This window comes from Merops nubicus, unplaced genomic scaffold (assembly GCF_000691845.1).
Source record: "Merops nubicus isolate BGI_N331 unplaced genomic scaffold, ASM69184v1 scaffold2600, whole genome shotgun sequence".
Classification (NCBI taxonomy): domain Eukaryota; kingdom Metazoa; phylum Chordata; class Aves; order Coraciiformes; family Meropidae; genus Merops; species Merops nubicus.
The window spans coordinates 23,348-42,720 of record NW_008580679.1 but is presented as its reverse complement, the minus strand read 5'-3'; the positions used below and the strand labels follow the sequence as shown (position 1 = coordinate 42,720).

General features: G+C 46.5%; 1 protein-coding gene across 1 annotated transcript; it reads right to left on the bottom strand.

Annotated features, from left to right (window-relative positions):
- Positions 1-10,374: 10,374 nt before the first annotated feature.
- On the bottom strand, positions 10,375-17,200 carry EPGN (epithelial mitogen). Its single transcript, XM_008949049.1, has 5 exons — positions 17,164-17,200; positions 16,579-16,668; positions 11,624-11,744; positions 10,722-10,874; positions 10,375-10,429 (listed from the first exon to the last, which is right to left on the bottom strand). The coding sequence occupies exons 1-5, from the start codon at positions 17,198-17,200 to the stop codon at positions 10,375-10,377; spliced, it is 456 nt and encodes a 151-aa protein (XP_008947297.1).
- Between the last annotated feature and the right edge of the window lie 2,173 nt (positions 17,201-19,373).

Sequence of the window (19,373 nt, the reverse complement as noted above, 5' to 3'; positions counted from 1 at the left end):
TCCTGCTGCCACCACAAGTGGGAAATGTTGAGCCTCTTTTTCACACCTGTAACCCATCCCTGGCACCACCGGAACACAGACAACGCCATCTGAAAACACTGTTCCCTGTTAACGAAACGATCATAAATGCTTTCTTTAATTGAGAGCAACGCGGGAAAGGCGGCGCTGCCAGGTCCTGATGCCACTTGTTCTAAGGTAAATCCCTGTGTACTGCACTCTGAACTCAGCTGGGCTTCAGATTGCTCTGCAGATAAAGCAGGAGGAAACTATAACTTACACCCACTGCAAGGGTATCTACAGCTCAGGAATGAGATAACTAAATGCCCTCAAGGAGATATGAGAGGCATTTAAGGTATAAAAATTGCTTACCTTTCCCTTACCAGGTAGGCAGATAACACAAATGCCTCTGTTCAATAGTGCCTGAAAGTCTGATGCAAGCCCTCAACAGCAAAGGCAATTAAGGCTTGGAAGCACCCACGGTGCGAGGCCCTGCAACCCAGATGCCAGAACCTTCCCCACGAGCTCAGAAATAAGCGTCTCTGGAGAACGGCCTGAGCTGGCAGAGGTGCTGGGCAGCCTGGGCATGGGAGAGCAGGGGCTGGGGCTTCTGTGCAGGATACAGAGCCCGGGCATCCCACCAGGGCTCGCCCAGGTTACCGGGTGCTGGCCGCGTCCTGACTCTCAGTCACGTGGCTGCTGGGATACACACTGCTCACCGCACACCATCACAGGGTGGGAGCAATTTGCTTTACTGCTCCTGCCAAAAGCTTCTATTAGTGTATGTTATGACAGCTCCACAGAGGCAAAACATTCCTAAGCCCACTTTATTAAAATTAGTAACACCTGAAACTGTTGTTTGTGGATGGCAGGGCTGCAGGAGGCAAGCAGCAAAAGCCCAAGAAGGGGCAGAGAAGCCTCCACCTGGAGGGGAGCCCGCAGGCGATTCCAGCCGGCTGCCGCGTCCCCCCCGCGGGCGCTCCGACCCGTGCTGCCGGAGCACAGGCACCTGAGGCTGACCGAGGACGAAGATGTGACGGTGGCAGAACTGCCAGGTCATTATGCTCAAACGCGGCGACCGCTTTGTCCCTCGGGCCTATTCAGTCTGCAAACTGGGACATGCCAGAGGCCGTGCAAGGTGTTCTCAAGTGAATTAAGGCACCTCTGCTGCTTCCTCACCCTCAACACAGCCCAAATGAACTTGCGGCTCATATCTTGCATACAGGGAACCTGCTGATCTACAAAAGAGATGAGATTTAGGTCTACAGTTTGAAACAGACCCATGTTTAACCTCAACATTGACAACAGGCCTCCTGAAAAAGACACAAGCTTCTTTTGTACCACCCAGTTCCTGGCAATACATGGAAATCTTTGCCTGGATTTCTTTGGCAGTGACTTGCATTAAATCACACAGAACTGGAATTTTGTATTATTTCTATTAATTTTCATCTTTGCATTCTGCAAAGGACCATAAACCCTGGGGGAATTTAATGCCTGGAAAGGACTGGACTAAAGAACGTTGTGCAGAACGTGAAGACGTTTTCTCCTCCACACAGGGTCTTTGAACCCTCTAGTAATATTCAAAGCACGTTCACATTCACAAGTTGCTGTTGCTGAAGAGCACATTGGCCTGCCTCTCTTACCTTGCTCTTCTCATACGTCATGGTAGTTCTTACTAAAGGAAACATCACAAGCAAATGGGAACTGTTAAGAATCCCATGGCACTCAAAAGCCATAAACGCCTGAATACTCAAGGGCTCACATGGTCTAAGTGGCCTTCATCTGCATCCACTGAAGCCAACAGATATTTTACTACAGCCTGCAGCAGGGCTTGGAGTTAGGCCAGTATTAACTGGGAAAATCACAGATCCCTACTTTATGATTAATTCTCTTGAAAAGCCTTCAGTGGAGGGATCCAACTGCTACAGCTCACAAATGCTTAACGGTTTAAAAAGCAATCCAACTAACACTGGTTGGAATCATCTTAAATAGCCCTTTAAAGATCTCTCTTGAATGTGGCACCTGAATTGCGAGAGGGCACTGGACAAGTTAAGAGCTGGAGTGGTACCCCATGCAGGGCTTCCACTGAGGTCACAGCCACTTCTGTGCAGGCCTCAGAGTGTGTGCGCCAGGGCAAGGTCTTGTGCTTTGCCTGTGTCACTCCCCGGTATTCTTGGGAATGGTCAGGTAGAAACTCCTGGTGTTTCTTGGCTCCTGCAGGCATTTTTCATGCGCAGGGGAGTACACAGCCCATACAGAACATTTTTTGCTGCTGTAATCTTGATGGAAAAAGTAGTTAGCGATGGAGGAAGGAATTCAGGAGATGGCTGAGAAGTGCCTGAGGGAAGAGAACTTTCAAATGTATTTGCACATGAGAAGTCATAAACGATCCACAAAAAAGTCAAGAGAAGTATTAACAGGGCAAGGGGAAAGGGCAAGGGAATTTCCTCTCTTTCAGCTCCTCTGGATTCCTGCCTGCATTTCACACCAGTAAACCCATACAGCTGGTAAGGGCGCTGCTCTCAGTGGCAGCTGCTGTTCTAGACCTGCATTATCCGTGGCAAGGGAAATCCTCAGCACATGCAGCTCAGCACCAACACCACTAGTATCAGCAAGGCGACATTCCCTGAAAACAGCCAAGATTTGGACCAACACACACCTAAGCGCTGTTCATCTGGACAGGGCAGGCACCCTGTCCTGTTCAGAAGTCCAGCTGCAGCATCTGCCTTCCCACCTCTGCTAGCAGCTCCTCTCCTACATCAACAATGATGTAGGATTCCAGCTTTGGTGCTTGCACTGCTCAAGACAGAAGGTAGATTAAGCTGCCAAAGTCCACCAAGTGTCATGTCAGAGCTACAAAGACTTGTACCCACCAAACCAACTTTAGATGCTGAGTTTCCAAAAATCACACACAGATAAGGCCACTTGAAGACCCTCCTTGAATTTCCTCTCTTGAAGAGCATCCCTCCAACAAACACACATGAGCATGTGACGCCATAGCCTCGAAAAGAAGGGAAAAGGTACAAAATTACTAGCCAAATACTGCATGTTCTGGCTACATGGCATGGCCTATAGCTCAAGGCCCCCTTCGCTGTCCCTCCATGCTGCTGACTCAGTTCAGCCTGCTTCCCCCCCCCAAGGGTGGCTGCTGGGCTGCCCGGCTGGCCTGGCGGGGATGCGCTGAAGCACCTGGGCCGTCCCTGTTATGTAAAGCTGCACAGCCACCTGCGAGGCCAGCCTGTCACCCCACAACCTCTAAATTCTGCGGTAGTATCTATGAAGAGAGCTTCCTGGAAGAGTGCTCACATGCGGATCTGCCACCAGGCTGTCCAATGCCTGGCAGGAGTCAATAAAACGCAGTTCATCCAGGGATTTGACATAACAATGGGACGCAAACAGACTTCATCCTATGTACAGAAATGATGTCAAACAAATTAGCTTTGCCCAAATTAGTCAGACAGTCTTGCAGAGCACAGCCCTGTCCCCGTGTGTCTCAATGCTGGCCCTGCTGTTTGTCTGATGGAGCTACAGAGTGGCACCTTAGCACACTAGTCACACAGAAGACAGAGGAAGGGCTCCCGCATCTCACCAGGGAATCTTGACAAGCAAGCTTGTTCAACAACCCTCACCAGACAAATTCAACACAAAGTTTTCATTATAAATCAATGACTTGATGTTAAATGTGGAACCAAAACCTTGCATTTGGATACTTCAGGCTTTTTTATGAGTTTAGAGCTACAGCTCAGTTTCACAGCTGGCTTTATTTCTACAATAAGGCAAAAACGCCTTACCATCCAATGGGAAACTTCCCCAAAAGGGCTACACAAGACATGTCTTGACTCCCGAGTTCAGCTCATCTCAAACTGCTTGAGAGAATGAGCACTGAAAACCCTAACTTGTCTGTTACATTTTATCTCAGACTATTTTTGTGTGTTTTAAAATAGTTTTAAAAATTGAATTTTAATTTGACTCTAAGAACCTGGACCAGTTATACGACAGCCTGTGTGCTGATGTGATTTGCTTTTACCTGGACTTAATAGCAGGATGTCAAACTGTAACTGGTTTTTTAAACTCAGCTACAGAGAAAACTCCATGGCAGAAGCCTTCTGAGTGTTATGATTTTTTTTTGTGTGTCACTTACTGCTTACATTTTGACTTCCTTTTCTAGGTGGACATTTATCAGTTTGAAGCCCCAGAAGGATGGACAAGATGATTTTGGTGCATTCTATTAACAGGACATGCACCAAATCCAGCAAATGGTAACTTGTGTCCCTTTCAAGGCCTGAGGCCTCTGGTGTTTCCCTTAAATACAAAGGCAAACTTTTGGACTGCATGCAGAAGGAAAGCAGTCACCCAGATCTTGGGTGGGGAGGCCAAAGGCGTAGAGTCAACACCCATCTTTGGTTTCAGGCAACTCAGAGAAAGCAACTTGCCCTTTTCTGTGCCTCTAGCAAGTCAAACTCCACTCTCAACCAAAACCAGTCTGTGCCCCAGCTTCTAACCCAGCAGCCAGGTGAGAGGGTGCCCTTCCCATCTGCGCAGCAACTGGCACGAGGGGCCTGGCCTAACAGCGCTCCCAAACCAGCACAATAACCTTTTTGCTCTGCTGCATTTTCACCACCACATTGGTGGTGCTGGCTGGGCCGTGACACCTCCTTTGGCTTGCTAAGAGCCACTTCCCCCAGAGCCTGCTCCTGCTCCCATCCAATTCAACGAGAGTAGGAGCAGCCCAACATCTAGTCATAGTACAAGATTTTATTGCTGTCATGATAATTAATGACTACTTACACTGAGCTTTTGATGACTACCTGCACTTCTTGTTATTGTTAGTTTAACTGGGTAGTAAAGGAGTTGGAATGATTTCCTGGATTTATAGCACAACAGGGACCTCTATAGGCATTTCCCTCTTGAGAGCAAGGCTCTGACATGACACCTCCGAGCAGCCACCACGCGTCGCTGCCGATGTCATGGGGGCTCTGTGACGCAGAGGCCAAAGAGCATTGAGCTGCGCAGGCAGCGACTACAGGCTCTCAGATGGCAGGTCGAGTTGCTCACTGCTGCCTTCTGGCCATCCAAGTGACACCCCAAAATGCAAGCAATAACGAGGGCATTTGTTCCCATTCCTGGTTTTTCATCGTTCTTTTCCTAGAGACTGGATCCACCTACCTCATTGCCATAAAGCTGCTGGTTTCCATGCCAGAAGCTCCTGAAACGAGCAGAGCTATTGAAGACCCTGCCAATGATGGTCTGGAGTTGACTGAATACCACTGTCAGATTATTTATCTGCATCACTCAAATTGTCTTATTTCAGACACTTGCATTTTGTCAGGATTCTTCTCTGAATAGCTCCTAAAGTAAAAACATAAATTAAAAAAAAAATAGCACTGGGGTCATACAAGATAGAGTTTAAGGCCAGGCTGGATGAGGCTCTAGGCAGCCTGGTCTAGTGGGAGGTGTCCCTGCTCCTGGCAGAGGGGTTGGAACTGGGTGATCCTTGTGGTCCCTTCCAACCCTGACAGATTCTGATCTGTTTTAGCAGAGGACTTTAGAGCCCTAATGGCTCAATGGTTGGACTTGATGATCTTGAAGGTCCCTTCCAACCTAAAGGATTCTATGATTCTATGAAATGAATATTCAGAAAGAAACTCTTGCTGTTTGCCACTAAACTTTCATTTTACCCAGACTGACCCCTCTGTCCCCTTTCTCAGTACTAAAAGTGTATTATTGGTCTACTAGAACACTATTTCTTGAAAGAACTCAAAGGAGCAGATGAATGATCCATCAGCTACAGCACTACAATCAAGTTGGAAAAGTCTGATGCCTTCCCCTGATGTGACTTTAACCCCTCCCAGTTTTAGTTCTCCACAGCACATCACCTCCAGAGTGCTGCCTTGCTCTACAGGGATGCTCTAAAGACAAATTCATTAAGAACTGCAAACTTTGTGGGTCATGGGAGCTGCTCTCACTCTGAACTATGAAATCAGTTCTTTTGCCAAGTCAGCCTTCTCTTGATAGGATGTTTTTCCAACTACTCTGTATTTCATGGACCAGAAGTGAAATAAAACATACTGGGTGTAAAGAATTACAAAGAGATAAAATTCTGCTGCGAGGCATGTAATTTTCTTGGGTTTGACTTTTTTTTTTTTTTTCTTGGCATTAAGTCCCAAGTCACTAGGAAATAACCAGTTTCAGAGCTACTTCTGAGGACACAATGCAGTACTTACACTCAGACCCTATGCTTGTTAGCCTTGTACCCGTCCCAGGAGCACAAATCAGTTCTTCACTTTTAATAGGCACCAGAAAAAGCCAGGTTGCCAAGGCAAGAGGGAAGGACCAGAAACCCTCCTGTACTGTGGCACAAAACATACTCTCAGTTGCTAAGAAGAAACCTTCTGTGAGGGAAAACTGTCTCCTGACTACCTGCCTGCCACCAGACCTCTTAAGATCTTCTTCAGGAGCCTCCACAGTTGCTTGCTATCAGACTGGATGGGCCAGTGGCCTGGATGCTCCTGTACCCTTGCAGCTCAGCAGGACAGGGACGTTGTGTGCTCCCAAGGGCAGCCACCGATGGACCTCCTCACGCTTCCTGCCAGGACTAAAAGCAGTACTTTGAAAGGACAGTCATCTCTGCCACCAGCTCACGCCTCGCCATTTTCAACAGGCCTTGCTGAGATCAGGTAAGTTGCAGGCCACCCACACACCTCAGAAGAAAATGGGTGTCTAATTCAGTGGAGGTATTCAAGGCACAGCCAAGAGTACACCTGCACGGTGACTGCAGATGCCAGCAAAGCAGGCAGAGGGCTGGGTCGCTTAAGGGCAAGCAGGCTCAAGAGATGCACTGCAGGAAAAGCCAGTGTGGTTCCACCCACCAGGATCACACTCGGGGCAAGTGCTCTCTCCTCCTGAAAGCACGTCCCAGGCTCTAATGTCTCTTTTGGCCCTGATGAACTGGTGCCCCAACAAAGGTGGTGCAGCACTGCCTAAAAGCCACAGAAACACAGGGTCTCCTCTTGAAATGACAATTTTTGGCACGTGCGGCCCATAGGAAGCAGAAGCTTATGACTCTGTTAATTATGCCATTACAGAGGGAGTCTGAGCCTGATAAATGAGCCAGGAAAGAAGATCCTGATCCTCCGACAGGCCAGTTCTGCAGGAAATTCAGCCCCGTAAGCAGCAACACACGCTACTAGCCCAGCAGCTATGCGGGCAGGGCTCAGCGTGGCTGACTCCAGGACACGACAGGAGGCAGGGCAGCCCTCCTCAGCCAGCGCGCTGCGACCAACAGCGGTGTGGCCCACCCCTGCAGTCGTGCCCCAAATGCAGCTCAGGCCTGATGAAACCCCTTACAACTGCAACGACAACACTCCTCTCCTCCATGGGTTACAGCCTGGGAACACTGCAGACCGACAGAGGAAGCCATCACCTTCATTGGTGCCACAAGTCTTGGATGTCTAAGAAGCTGGAAGCTTGCTCCCAGATTTAGCACAAAGGGTGTATGGCACCCGGGTGGTGAGGAACCCATTTCTGGAAGCCTCGATAGCGCTTGGAAAAAGAAAACTACAATAAAGCAAAGACCTCCTTCTCCTTCCTTCCTTCTTTCTGTCTTTGTCTTTCCATTTTACTCTCATGCTGCCCTTATGCCAAGTCTCATTTTGCATGGCACAGACTCGTCTGCTGTTTCACTCTGGAGCTTTTCTACCACTAGGAGAAAAATCTTAGCAAACTTTTACTGGCAGCCCTTGCAAAGCTGCCTTGGACCAGAAAGCAAGCTAGGAAAAGTATTTCACTCTTTACTCTCCTGATAAATTGCAGACTTGAAATAAACTTTCCTTTCCAGTTATGTTTAGCCAAATATTAAAAAGAAGTCAGCGTGTGTTTCTGTACATAGAGTGTCTCACTGCAATGAGTAAATACTTTCGAAGAAGCACTTGCACATCCTGCAAGGCACCTGCTTGGCCACTGCTATGTAAAAGGTGTCAAAAAAAAAGTCAGTAAGAGGACAGGCAAATGGTTAAAACTGGACAAAATCCATCTGTCCCCAACAGCTTTCTTCGGGCAAGTAAAAGTCCAGTTGTTGAAACTCCTGCCCTTAAAACTCCTTTAAAAACTGCCTGCCACCCCGAGCAGGCTGTGCTCCCGTGCAGGTGCCATGCCGAAGGGCTGGTCCTCCAGACGCCGCCACAGCATTTGTGTGCGTGTGCAGGAAGAGGGAACTCACTGCTGAGGAGGGAGATGCACTCACGTGACAGAAGCTTTGACGTCTTCCCTCCTTCAGCCTGTCTAGCTCTAAAATACTTGACGAGAAGAATGCCTCGGCTGAGTTTTCCCGAGGACACGCATGCTCCTAACAGGTAGGCTTGTTCAGCCCACGCAGTGTGTGCCGAGGGTGGACGCTGGTTTGTGCGCCTGTGTGCGGCTGCGCAGTCCTGAATTCACATTTCACTGCGCCCTCGCTACAGAAAACCTCAGGGCAGCTACTGAAAGCCAGCTTGAAAATCATGAAGGGCAGAAGCTGTCTCTCAGTGGATACAAAGAAAAGGCCAGAAGAATGGAAAGAAGCAAGCAATACAGAGATCTGAAGATTTAACTTGAGATGAAGAAAACAAAAGTGCTGAGAGTTGGAAAATCAGCTCAGTGCCACTCACAGAAGGCTCGTGTCAACATGTAGCAGCAAGGACTGGTGTCTGTCTCCAGCTTCTCACCAACCATCCTTCCTGCGTGCACACACGTTGCACGCTCCAATCTGTTGCACGGAGACTCCAATCAACCAGTGTGTGACGTGTTGTTTTATTTATTGATATCAAACAGAGAGCTAAGATAGCTCAGCTACTGACCAAGACCCCCTGTGTGAGAAGCCCACTGACCTTCAGAGCACTCAAGTGCCAAACGTACATTTACTCTTTCAAATCCCAGGCTTTCACAGATGTTTCAGTATTATCATTGCAGTCTCACAAATATACAGGGTTTTTCAACAAGTGACGTGCATCCTGTTGTGAAAATTAACTCACATAGCAAAGAAATCAAGCTCTCCAGCAGGGCACCTAAACTTAGGAGCCTGTATCATTGCATAAAATTGCCAAATACCTAACTGCCTTTTTCTCACAGGTGACTAAGCATAGCAGATGCACCTACAGTGTGCAGCAGCTGTAATGACAATCTCTTAGAGCCATCTCCAGTCCCATCAGCAGTGGCCAACACTCCAGCAGTCAGTGAGAAGTCACACTTAGTGCCACCGCCTTCAGAATCCATTTCCTTCCCTTTTCCTTGACCAAAAATATTTTCACCTTTGCAGCTCTTCGTAGACAAGACAAAGAAAAACAAGCATTGGATATATAACCTGTTTGTCTGGGGTGGAACAAAATCCCTATGGTCACTTCTTTCTTATTTGAGTGGTCACATTGTGCAAAAAAGGTCAGAAAGGAATAAAGAGAGTCCATTCTGGCGGCAAAGCTACGCTGAAGTTTCATAACAGATTTCCAGCTTCTCTAGCAACTGAACTCATCTGGTGAAACCGTGGTGCAGCAAGGCAATGCTCTGCCTGGAGTTCCGTCACTCTGATGGGCTGCTCTGTGATGTTAGGGAAGAGCAGGGTTCTTTGTCATGAGCACATGCAATAATCCATTTTGAGGAAGACATCAGATTCCTTTGCTTACAAAAACAGTAACACCTTGCCATGCTCAGAGGTGCCATGATCTAATTTTCTGGGGTTTGCTTACTCTCTGCTCCTGAGTTTCAGTAAGGTTTAGAGAACCATCCAGCTTCTTCAGTCCAAAGGATTTTATGGTTTTGTTCTTCATGGCAACAGGAACCTACGCTTTGCTTAGCACACCAAAGATAACTGCTGGGTTAGAAGAAGGCTGTTAATCCACATACATTGGCAGCAGACACTGAAATCAGAAACCAAAAACGGTTTCTTGTCAGCACATGACATTCAGAATATAACTCCACTGTGAGACAGGTTGTGCTTTTCCTCCAGAGGAGGAAAAATTAAAAAACAAAGCAACAAAAGGCCAAAGACAGAGAAGACCAGAGCAGAACACTGTACTAGGGCTTGAAATGACTGAAAACAGCTAAAACCAACCAGTCCTCCCCTCAGCAAAGACCAACCACAGGGAAAGTGTGGAGAGGGCTGCAAGTATCCTTAGCTGTTCGGACCTGCTCATCTAACAACCTTTACGAAAAAGAGGAAGTCTTTCTTCAAAAGCAAATGGAGCCCATCAGTTCTGCAGGAGTTCCTTTCCCGTGCTCACGCTGTCATTCCCTTCATTTCACTCCATTGGCGAGGCTGGGGTACCTGCCAGACGGTGCGGGGTGGCCTTCCCAGCAGAACCTCCTCTTGTTCACAGGCTACTCAGTAAGCATCCCAACGCCAGATCTTCACAACGCTGTCTCGCCCACACACACTTTGTAGGGCGACTTCAATTTCCGGCATCTAAAATGGACAACACCACGAGATTTTAACCAGACAAATCTGAAACCATGCCAGTCCAAACAGAACCTAAAACTAATTGCCCAGCTCATTCTGGGAGCCTCAGTGAAACCCATCTTTCAGACCATTGCACCAGGTCGCAGAGTGACGGTACAGATTGCCAGCTTCTTGAAGACCACACTGCAGGTCTACAGCAGGCAAGAACACCCTCCCAATGCTCTCCAGCTCCACACAGTTTCTTCCTGCCCACTGTAATTCAGACACCTGTAATCAAAAGGCTACATATCTCCCGTACCTCTTTCTTACGTAGCAGTAGATGATAGCAAGTATCCCACTTGTCAGTATTCCAATCCCAATTCCCACCGCAATGTAGCGTTCGTAAGAATTATGTGCGTACGAATTTAGTGTTAAATGTTCACATCTCTCTCCATTATAACCTGCAAGGCACCTACAAAATAAAGATACACCATGCAAAAATTACTCAGAACACCTTAAGCTTTGTCTTTGAGAAACATCTTGATTTTCATCAGTTTTAGACAATTTGGAACAACTCTAAATGAGGATGGGCCGATTCTGGTGCTCAGTCAGAACTTCTTCACCAAGAGTACCAGCTTCCTCAGTCTGTCTAGATTAGTGCTGCAGTCACAGCAGCAAACTGTCTAAACATACCCTCATCAGAGGGTGTGGACGAAGGGCACGGTGCTCTGCTGATACTTAGCTGCTAGAAGGTCTCCAAAGGCCAAAGCTGCCCACTATGGACCCTAGGAAATTTAAAGGGCAGACTAGTCCTGATTGGTGCATAAGCAGCTGAGGAATAAGGGAGCTGCAGCTGACATTTCAGAAGATTCTGCCTCCTTTTTTGTGCCCACTGGAAAAAAATCACTTATTGCTCTACCAGTCATGCCGATACCCGTTGTGATTTGAAATGCCATCACAGTAGTGACCTACAAAGCCGTGACTCTCCCCTCTCCTTCCCTCAGTATTACACTAGCACAGCACTACTGCCACGTTAACGCTCCTGAGCCGCCACGGCACTTACACCAGGGCTGAACTTTAAGCCTGCAAATACCCCACTGGCACTTGAAAGCTGCACTTTGTTGAAAATTAGTCACGTCACATTAGGAACACGCAGCAGACAGAAACAATGCTACTGATGTGATTTTCTAGGAAGGATACTTATAAGACAGTATTCTTTACTTGCATATGGGTTTCCTCAGCTCGCTGTGAAATGCACAGAGCCCATTGATACAGTAGCTGTCGTGTTCTTCAAGACAGGTCTGCATAAGCTTCAAGAGCTTTGGCTGCTCTGTGTAGTCTACTGTGAAAGAGGAAAAAGTCATGTTATATTTAGGGGGAAAAAAAATTTAATATACTTTCACAACTCAAGTTGAACAGACCTTGGCTGCAGAAGACAATACACAGATTTTCTGTGGCATGTCTCATGAACAGATTCTAACACTGCTAAACAGAATATGACATTCAAGCTGGAAAGAACAAATGGTAAATAAATTCCTTGCTCTTGAGAAGTGTGTATAAAAATGATCCAACCATCCTTGTAAGTGCTTGGTACTGCCTGGATGGTCTTCCCATGCAAGACCATGGTCTGTTGACTATTAAGTTTCTGAACTCAGGCATAAATCACACATTCCTGGAAAGCACAGCAAATGACTGACTCATTCCCAACCATGGTGGCTCAGAGGGGAATGAAGGAGAAGTCAAAACTGTTCTGGGGGATCTTACATTCAGGTCACATCCTGTGAGAAGAGGCCCTGAGCCCAGAGGCAAGGCACCGTGCTGTGAAGGAAGCGTTCACAGACCAGCATCATCCATCTGTAACGTGGGAGCAGAAGTGTGGAAAGTGAGGAGAAAGCTCTCAAGCTTGCCCACAAAAGCAAGTACCTGCTTGAACTGGTCTCTATTCCCAGTTATGGGCATCACTGGAAGGGTGAGGTGTCCAAAGCAATGTCTTACTATTTCAGGGGACTGTTTTAGTGACAGCTGAAGGTGGTTTCCTAAGCAAGAGTATGGCAACACCAGCTTTCAGTTACGACCACAAGAAAAATAACATCACGAAGGAAGGTGACAAGGTCTGCCTGGAGTAACTAAACAATGACACAACGAGCAGCGACCTCCCTTTCTAAGTGCTGAATCCAGGTCTGGAGATATTACCCTAATGGAACCTGCCACAGACATAAGCCGCTAACCATCCTGCAGGCAGCTCGAAATCCCATGATACATTTTTCAGAACTACTGTCACCAACCCCCTAAATTCCTGATCAAACTGCAATTTCAGTCCTTTAATGGCAAGAATCCCCCCTGTGCACTCCATTAAGTGATTTTTTAGTTCATCCTTTACGCAGCTTCCTCACAGAGATGACAAGTGATGGTAAAGTGCTGCTCTACTCTATGCCCACACCTCAGAGTGATTCACAACACCTAAGAGGTGTGATGCTATCACTGGCATTCAGATCAAACAACACCACTTTGAAAATAGTGCCCTCTAAAAGTAATCAGACTTCTAGTTTATCAACAGACCTAGAGAGGACAATTCGTAATTCAAGTCTGCTTGAAAAAGACTATGTTGGTTTATTACATTTTGTCAGGAAAAGCTATAGAGGTAAAAAAAATGTGTCTTGCTTAAAAATCTATTTCTTTGGACTGACATAAGGGCATCTTTCCATTCTCATAAGGAAAAAAATCACATTTCTTTTCACACAGTGGAGAAGGCAGAACTAAGGCTAGACACTATAAAAATCCAGTTTTGGACTAGCAATCAAGTGCCAGGACATACACACAGAAGGATACACTGAGACTGACGCCTGAGAACTTAAGAAAGGACAGATTTCAGGAGAAAAGATAGCTTCTGTGACAAGAGGTGGACAGCACTTTTTTCTGCACAGGAGGAGCATATGATGCTCACTGCTAGGGAAAGCGGAATGGAAAACAAAGCATGAGGTAGACAGAGCTGCAGGGCTCAGCGTGCCAAGGAGATCCAGAGTGCAGGAGACCTGCAAAAGCCCATTGTCACCTTGGTCTATGTACCTGCAGACCAACTACTGAAGCTCTGGAGGGAGGTTTCAGGAAACAGGGAACAGCACATTGACATTTCCGCCATGCCTCTCCTCAAACACTGAGGCACCAACTGGTCTGAACCACCGTTCCAGCACAAAGGGGGTTGAACAGAACCACTCGACAGGACCCTTTAGTGCATGTTTCCTGCCACCCAAAGCACTAGTCTTTGACTCTGAGAAGATGTCTGCTAGACAGGTTTAGTCCTGCACTGGTGTTTCTGCTGTACAGGGGGGAAAAAAATATGCAAGGAAGGTACAAATGTACATGCCAGAGGCATGAAATCCCCAGCCACCTCTCCTCAAACTTCAAACTGTGTGATGGATCCACACAGCCAGAACATGTGTTGCTCTTCACCCCACCGCTGCCGAGAGGTGGCAGCCTCTCATCTACCAAAGGCTTTGTGCAGACACATGAAATCTCTTTCCCCCAGTGCCATGAAAGAAGTTCGTACTGTCAGTAGAAACAAAGGTCAGCCTAGAGCAGGAGCCTGCCTAGAAAGCATCTGAGATAAACATGCTGCTGAGCAGGACACAGACCAACAATACACTCCTCTCTTGCCATCAGGAGCAAGAGCTTTGTCCACTGTACGTTGCAAGATCAGATCTTAAATGTACGCACAAAAATTGTAAGTGCTAGTTGTTTTGACACTACAAAAGTACAAGTTACCTCGAACAAATGATCAGTTGCAAAACCAAAAAGAATGATTTTCTAACCCATCCCAGAGCATTATGCTGACTCCTGTCGTGTTATCCACCTAGATACTAAATAAGCTGTTGAATAAACACATCCATGTGCCCCTTCATGTCACGTGAAGCAAGAAAAGCATGCTGTGTAAGCACTCGACAGTTGTCTGCAACTGAGTCACTCAAAACAGATACACTTGGCAAGATCTGACATGAAATGAAAATGACAGGTATTTGGAAGCCTGGGCATGCCAAAACTGACAGACGGGCAACAAGGAGTCCACTAAGCCCACAATGGCTCAGCCCTCAAGCATGCTAGTCAGGGAGGAATGGGAGTCTGAAATGGGAGGAGGGGAGGAAGGGAGGGAGAGAGGGGGTGAGGGAAGGGGTCAGCCCCAGGTTTAGGGCCTCTCTTAAGGCTGCACTGAAGAAGCAGCTCCTAGCAATGCAGGAAGCTCATTTTTTCCCCACTGAAACCAAGCCCTTCCCTGCTCCTAGCTGCCCATTTTGCTATGCAAGCTCCCTCCCATTCAGCCTCCCAAGTTCTTTGTCCCTGCTGTGCCAGCTCCCAGCTAGGCATCCTCTCCACAACTTTTTCCTCCCTGACTGATCACTGAGCCTAACATTTCCTAGCCCCAGCACTGGTGATGAGTAAAGCCCATGTAACATAAAGCAAGGAAACAACATGATCTTGTAAATAGAAGGCAAATGGATTGAGTAGAAATGAATGGCTTTCTACAAACTGCACCTCAGTCCCCAGGGGACTTGCAGTCCCACAAGAAATTGCCACTTCCTCCAGTAATACTAATTTTCTTAGGAACTAGTATTATTGAACCTTGGTTATAAACCATACTATAAACTTAACTTGTGCAAGAACGGGAGGTACAAAAACATTTCAGAGAGACACAGCCAGTTTCTTTGGTGATTAAACATTTCTTCTCAATCCTCCTCTTGGAAATGCTGTCCACTAACTCTTCGGTGGCTTTGTAAAAGGTCCACCGAAACAGACCTTTAACTACTGCTGTAAGCATGTGCTTGTATGTTTGTGAATTTGCCCTTACCTTTGAGGGGAACACACTCTGAACTAAACTCACTGGTAACTAGCCGACTTGCACGGCACAGCTAGCAGCAGGGGAAACAGGACAGTTAGACTTGGCTGTGTCCCCGGAAATAAGCCTCTTCTTTCCTAAAACATGACCCAGAACTCCTTTCTAGAAACAACTCAAAAAGGATACTTAATGAGTCACAGCATACTCCTACCTCATTACCTGCTTGTTGTATGCAGCTCCAAAAGAATCAAGTCACAGACAAATCCACCAAACCAGACAGAAATCAACATCATCTAGAATTCACACACATGTGTGTGTTTATGGATTATATATATTTTGCATATATATGAAACCCACATATATAGTGTATGTATGGATTAATACGCGTGTGTATATATATATAAAAAACACTGTACCACTATGACAAATTGCACAAAAGAAAAAGAATAAGAATAGTTTAACTTGTTAGGAGAGAAATATAAAGCTTATAGATCTACTAACAAAAGCTTGTAAGACATCCTGTGATGACTTAACAATGAGCAGAAGATGATTTGTATGCATGTTTATGTTCTTTTTAAAGTACAAAGACATTAATAAGTATCACAGTTAAAATCCTTTCCTCCTTTACTGACCTGCCAAAACCTCAGTTCCACATCGCACAGTTCTCCAAAAGTAATGACATCACTAGCCCCTGAAGTAACATCAAGAATGCAGCTTGCAGGATAAACACAGCGCTCTCGTCTCAGATGTTGGCAGGTAAAGAGCTTGAGTTCACATTTCAGTCAGGAAAGGAAAAGAAAGCAAAGAGAGATCGAGCACTCTGAAGAGGGCTGTGGGAGCTGCAACAGCCGAGACTAAAACTGCAACAAAGAAAGAAATTCCTGAGTAACAGGAACGAGAGACATCTCTTAACAAGTTACACATGCTGCGCTCTCACTTCTGTGTATAAAGATCCCCACTGAAGACAGCTAGAAAGCAAGGTAACAGGAAAAGGAACAGGAACGGCTGTCAGAAATGCAGGTCATCTATCCCTACTGGCCTTAAAATATCTCCTTCAAATTATAACCAACTTTGGATAAATTATCCTTTAGCTGGTCAGTGCTGCTCCTACCACAGCTGAGTGGCAGCTGTTACTTCAGAGAGGTTTTTTAAGGCTCCATGAAGAAAGCAGCTCATCTCACAAACAAACACAAAATTCAACAGCGTCAAAGTGACAGGCGCATTATAGCGGCTTTCATCATAACTGATCTTGTCAGGTATTTTTTGGTTTGGGCTTGTTTGTTGTTTAGTTGTGGGGTTTTCTTTAAGTGACAGATTAAAAGAGACAAACAGAACAAAAGAGAAATACCTTCAGTGTTGTTTTTTGTCCAATTATTCCATAAGTCTGTGCTGAGGGATGAAACGGTAATAGCTGACTCTTCACTCAGTGCCCCCATTGCTGTGTAATGCAAATAGATGCTTACTGTAACAGAAAAACTGAGTATATCTATTCAAGATTCACTTCACCCAGAGAACACACACCCCCTTCGACAGTTCAGACACCATGCAGGAATAGAATAACGATTCATATAAAACATTCCGGCCTTAAACTTCCTTTTGCCACCACATAATTACAATTGTGGGGAAACAAACTGTTGTTTTCAAATTTCCAAAACGCATTTCCTTTCTGTTCACCCTTCTATTATCTTACACAATTTATGACACAGATACTACAATGTTACACCTATTTACCCATCTAAGTAGCTTCCTTTTGAAGACTCTAAATTATACCCTATCAGTTAAAATTTCACCCAGGTTTACAACTGCTGAAGTAATTCCTCCCTGCAATGCCTTTGCACGCTTCCCACCCCAAAATGCTTACTTCTGAAAGCGTAAACTATTGTTCAACAAAGCCTTGTATCTTATGACAGGGAGAGGCCTCCTCCAAACCTACCTTTCAGCAAAATATAGATTAGCATCCCAAATGCCATAGCAAGCAGTTGCTTTAACACCTCTTCTTTCCAGATGGCTTGCTTGCTCTGCTTATCTGTGCTTCTGTGTTTTCTCTTGCACTTATATGCCATGAAGCGTCATCTGCTGTTCTCACCAATCAAAAAAAGGTGCATCTGGCAACCACCTCAACCCCTGAGGCAACCACACATTTATTTAGGAAACTGCTATTATCTCGCAATGGGATCAGGTTTTCTTTAGAAACCCTGGTTTCCTATTACCTGTGGGCATAATCGTGCATGCAAAGATACAGTTTTAGAGAGAGACCTGGTATCTGCCAGAGCAGATCAACAAAATGCAGCAAAACAGAGGCACGCAAAACAAAAAATGACGTCTTGTGAAAGACGTGCTCTTTCTTTCCCTTAGCCATGGAGGTCTTGCGTTACTTCCAGGAGGACAGGAAGCATCCAGGAGGCTACCCTGGAGTTCAGGGTCCAGGAACCAGCCCCTGCTTTGCTCGCATTCCCTCCTTGGTCCTCCCCGTACCTCGGTTCCTTGCCATCCAGAGGAGGAACTGGGAGCACAGCTAGTGCCAAGATTAGGTGGTGATCGGGCACAAAGATAAGGGATGATGTTCTCCATCGGTGACTGCCAGCAAGAGCCCTTTGATCACAGGCTCTGGCAAGCCCCAGAAGCATACTCTCACTCTTCATTCATCTTTCCTCCATGCACAACACTGAAGTGGGGCAGACCACCAGCTCCATGCAATGCCTGGGATCACTGGCTGCAGCCATGTGTAGTGATGCAGGGCAGAAATTAAAAGCTGGTGAAGCACAGGCGCAGAGAAAACACTGACTAAAAGAGCAGGTAAGCTGTGGCCTCCTGTATTGGGTGATCCCTTCATCACTCCTGCTGCTACACTGCCACAAAAGCCCATCAGGGCATCAGGAGAACAACCACACTTTTTACAGGAAGTGTTTGTAGGTCTCTATGACTTACCCATCGTACACATTTCTTACACTATGCCACCCTCCACTACCCCAAACGCTGTCCAGCTTCCTTGCTCACAGGCTGCTTGGAACAAGTAGGGCTGGTCTCTCTGAAGGGTCCTTAGGTAGCCAGACATACTGGAGGAGATCATCGGCAAGGCCCAGTGCCACAGTGTCCACGCACATCAACACCCCGCCTCTCCCCAGAGAAGAACTACATGCTTCACTCCAGCCACAACTCTCGCTTTCTCAACTGTGAATTCCAAGCAACAAAAACATTTCACAGTTGCTACATTTTAAAACCAAAAATCTGCTGATAAATAACTCCAGTCAGCCCAAGGTCTCCCTCTACGCTGCATCTCCTCGGTGATTCGTAGGATTAAATGTAACCACTTCACATGTTACGAGGAAAACACAAGCTAGCTCTGCACATTTTAATTAAGCGTTCTGCTCTCGGACTGCATTCCAGGAGGCTTTTCCCTTCCTTCGCCCGCCTGCATCGCCGCATGCCTGCACGCCGATCAAGTGCGGCTTGTGCGCTCCCCGATCGACAGGAGTGTTTATGCCTACCTGGATAAACTCTGCTATTGGTCCTGAGCAGAGCTAAGTCTCCCGAGCCTTGCTTTCAACACAACTCTACACAATGGGAGCTTAATCCGGCTCGAACCTGAGAAGTTGCTTTGCCATGGAGCAATGCAGCTGGGTGCGGGAGGCCCGTGAGAAGGCTTTGGTGGGTCAGGCCGTGCCTCTGTCTGCCGCAGGGCCTGACCGGGTCTGGCACATGAGCGTGTTTTTAGAGTTGGTTAATAGGCCCTTCCCTCTGGATGCTCCCTCTGGATGTTCTCCAGTGGAGAATGCTCTCACTGGTGCGTCTGGCATCTCTGGAAATAACACACAGCTGCGCGAAACCTCCGTCTGCCTGGCTTTTGTCTAATGCTGACCCATGCACTGTAGGTGAGAGAAGAAAAAGCTTAAGAAGCATAATAAACTGTTTGAAGGACACGAAAGAGGCAGGCTCACTCAAGCAATGTAAGCAAAGCACCAGAAATTATTATTCTGTGGGAAAAAATGCAGAGATGATTATAGGTGAATCAAAAAACCCAAACACAAATCCACAACAGCAATGTTAAACAAATAAAGAAATGATTAAACGTGCATGAGACCCCCATTGCCCTCACTCTTATCACACTGATAAAAAAAGAAATAAGACAACCCTCCCCCAAAA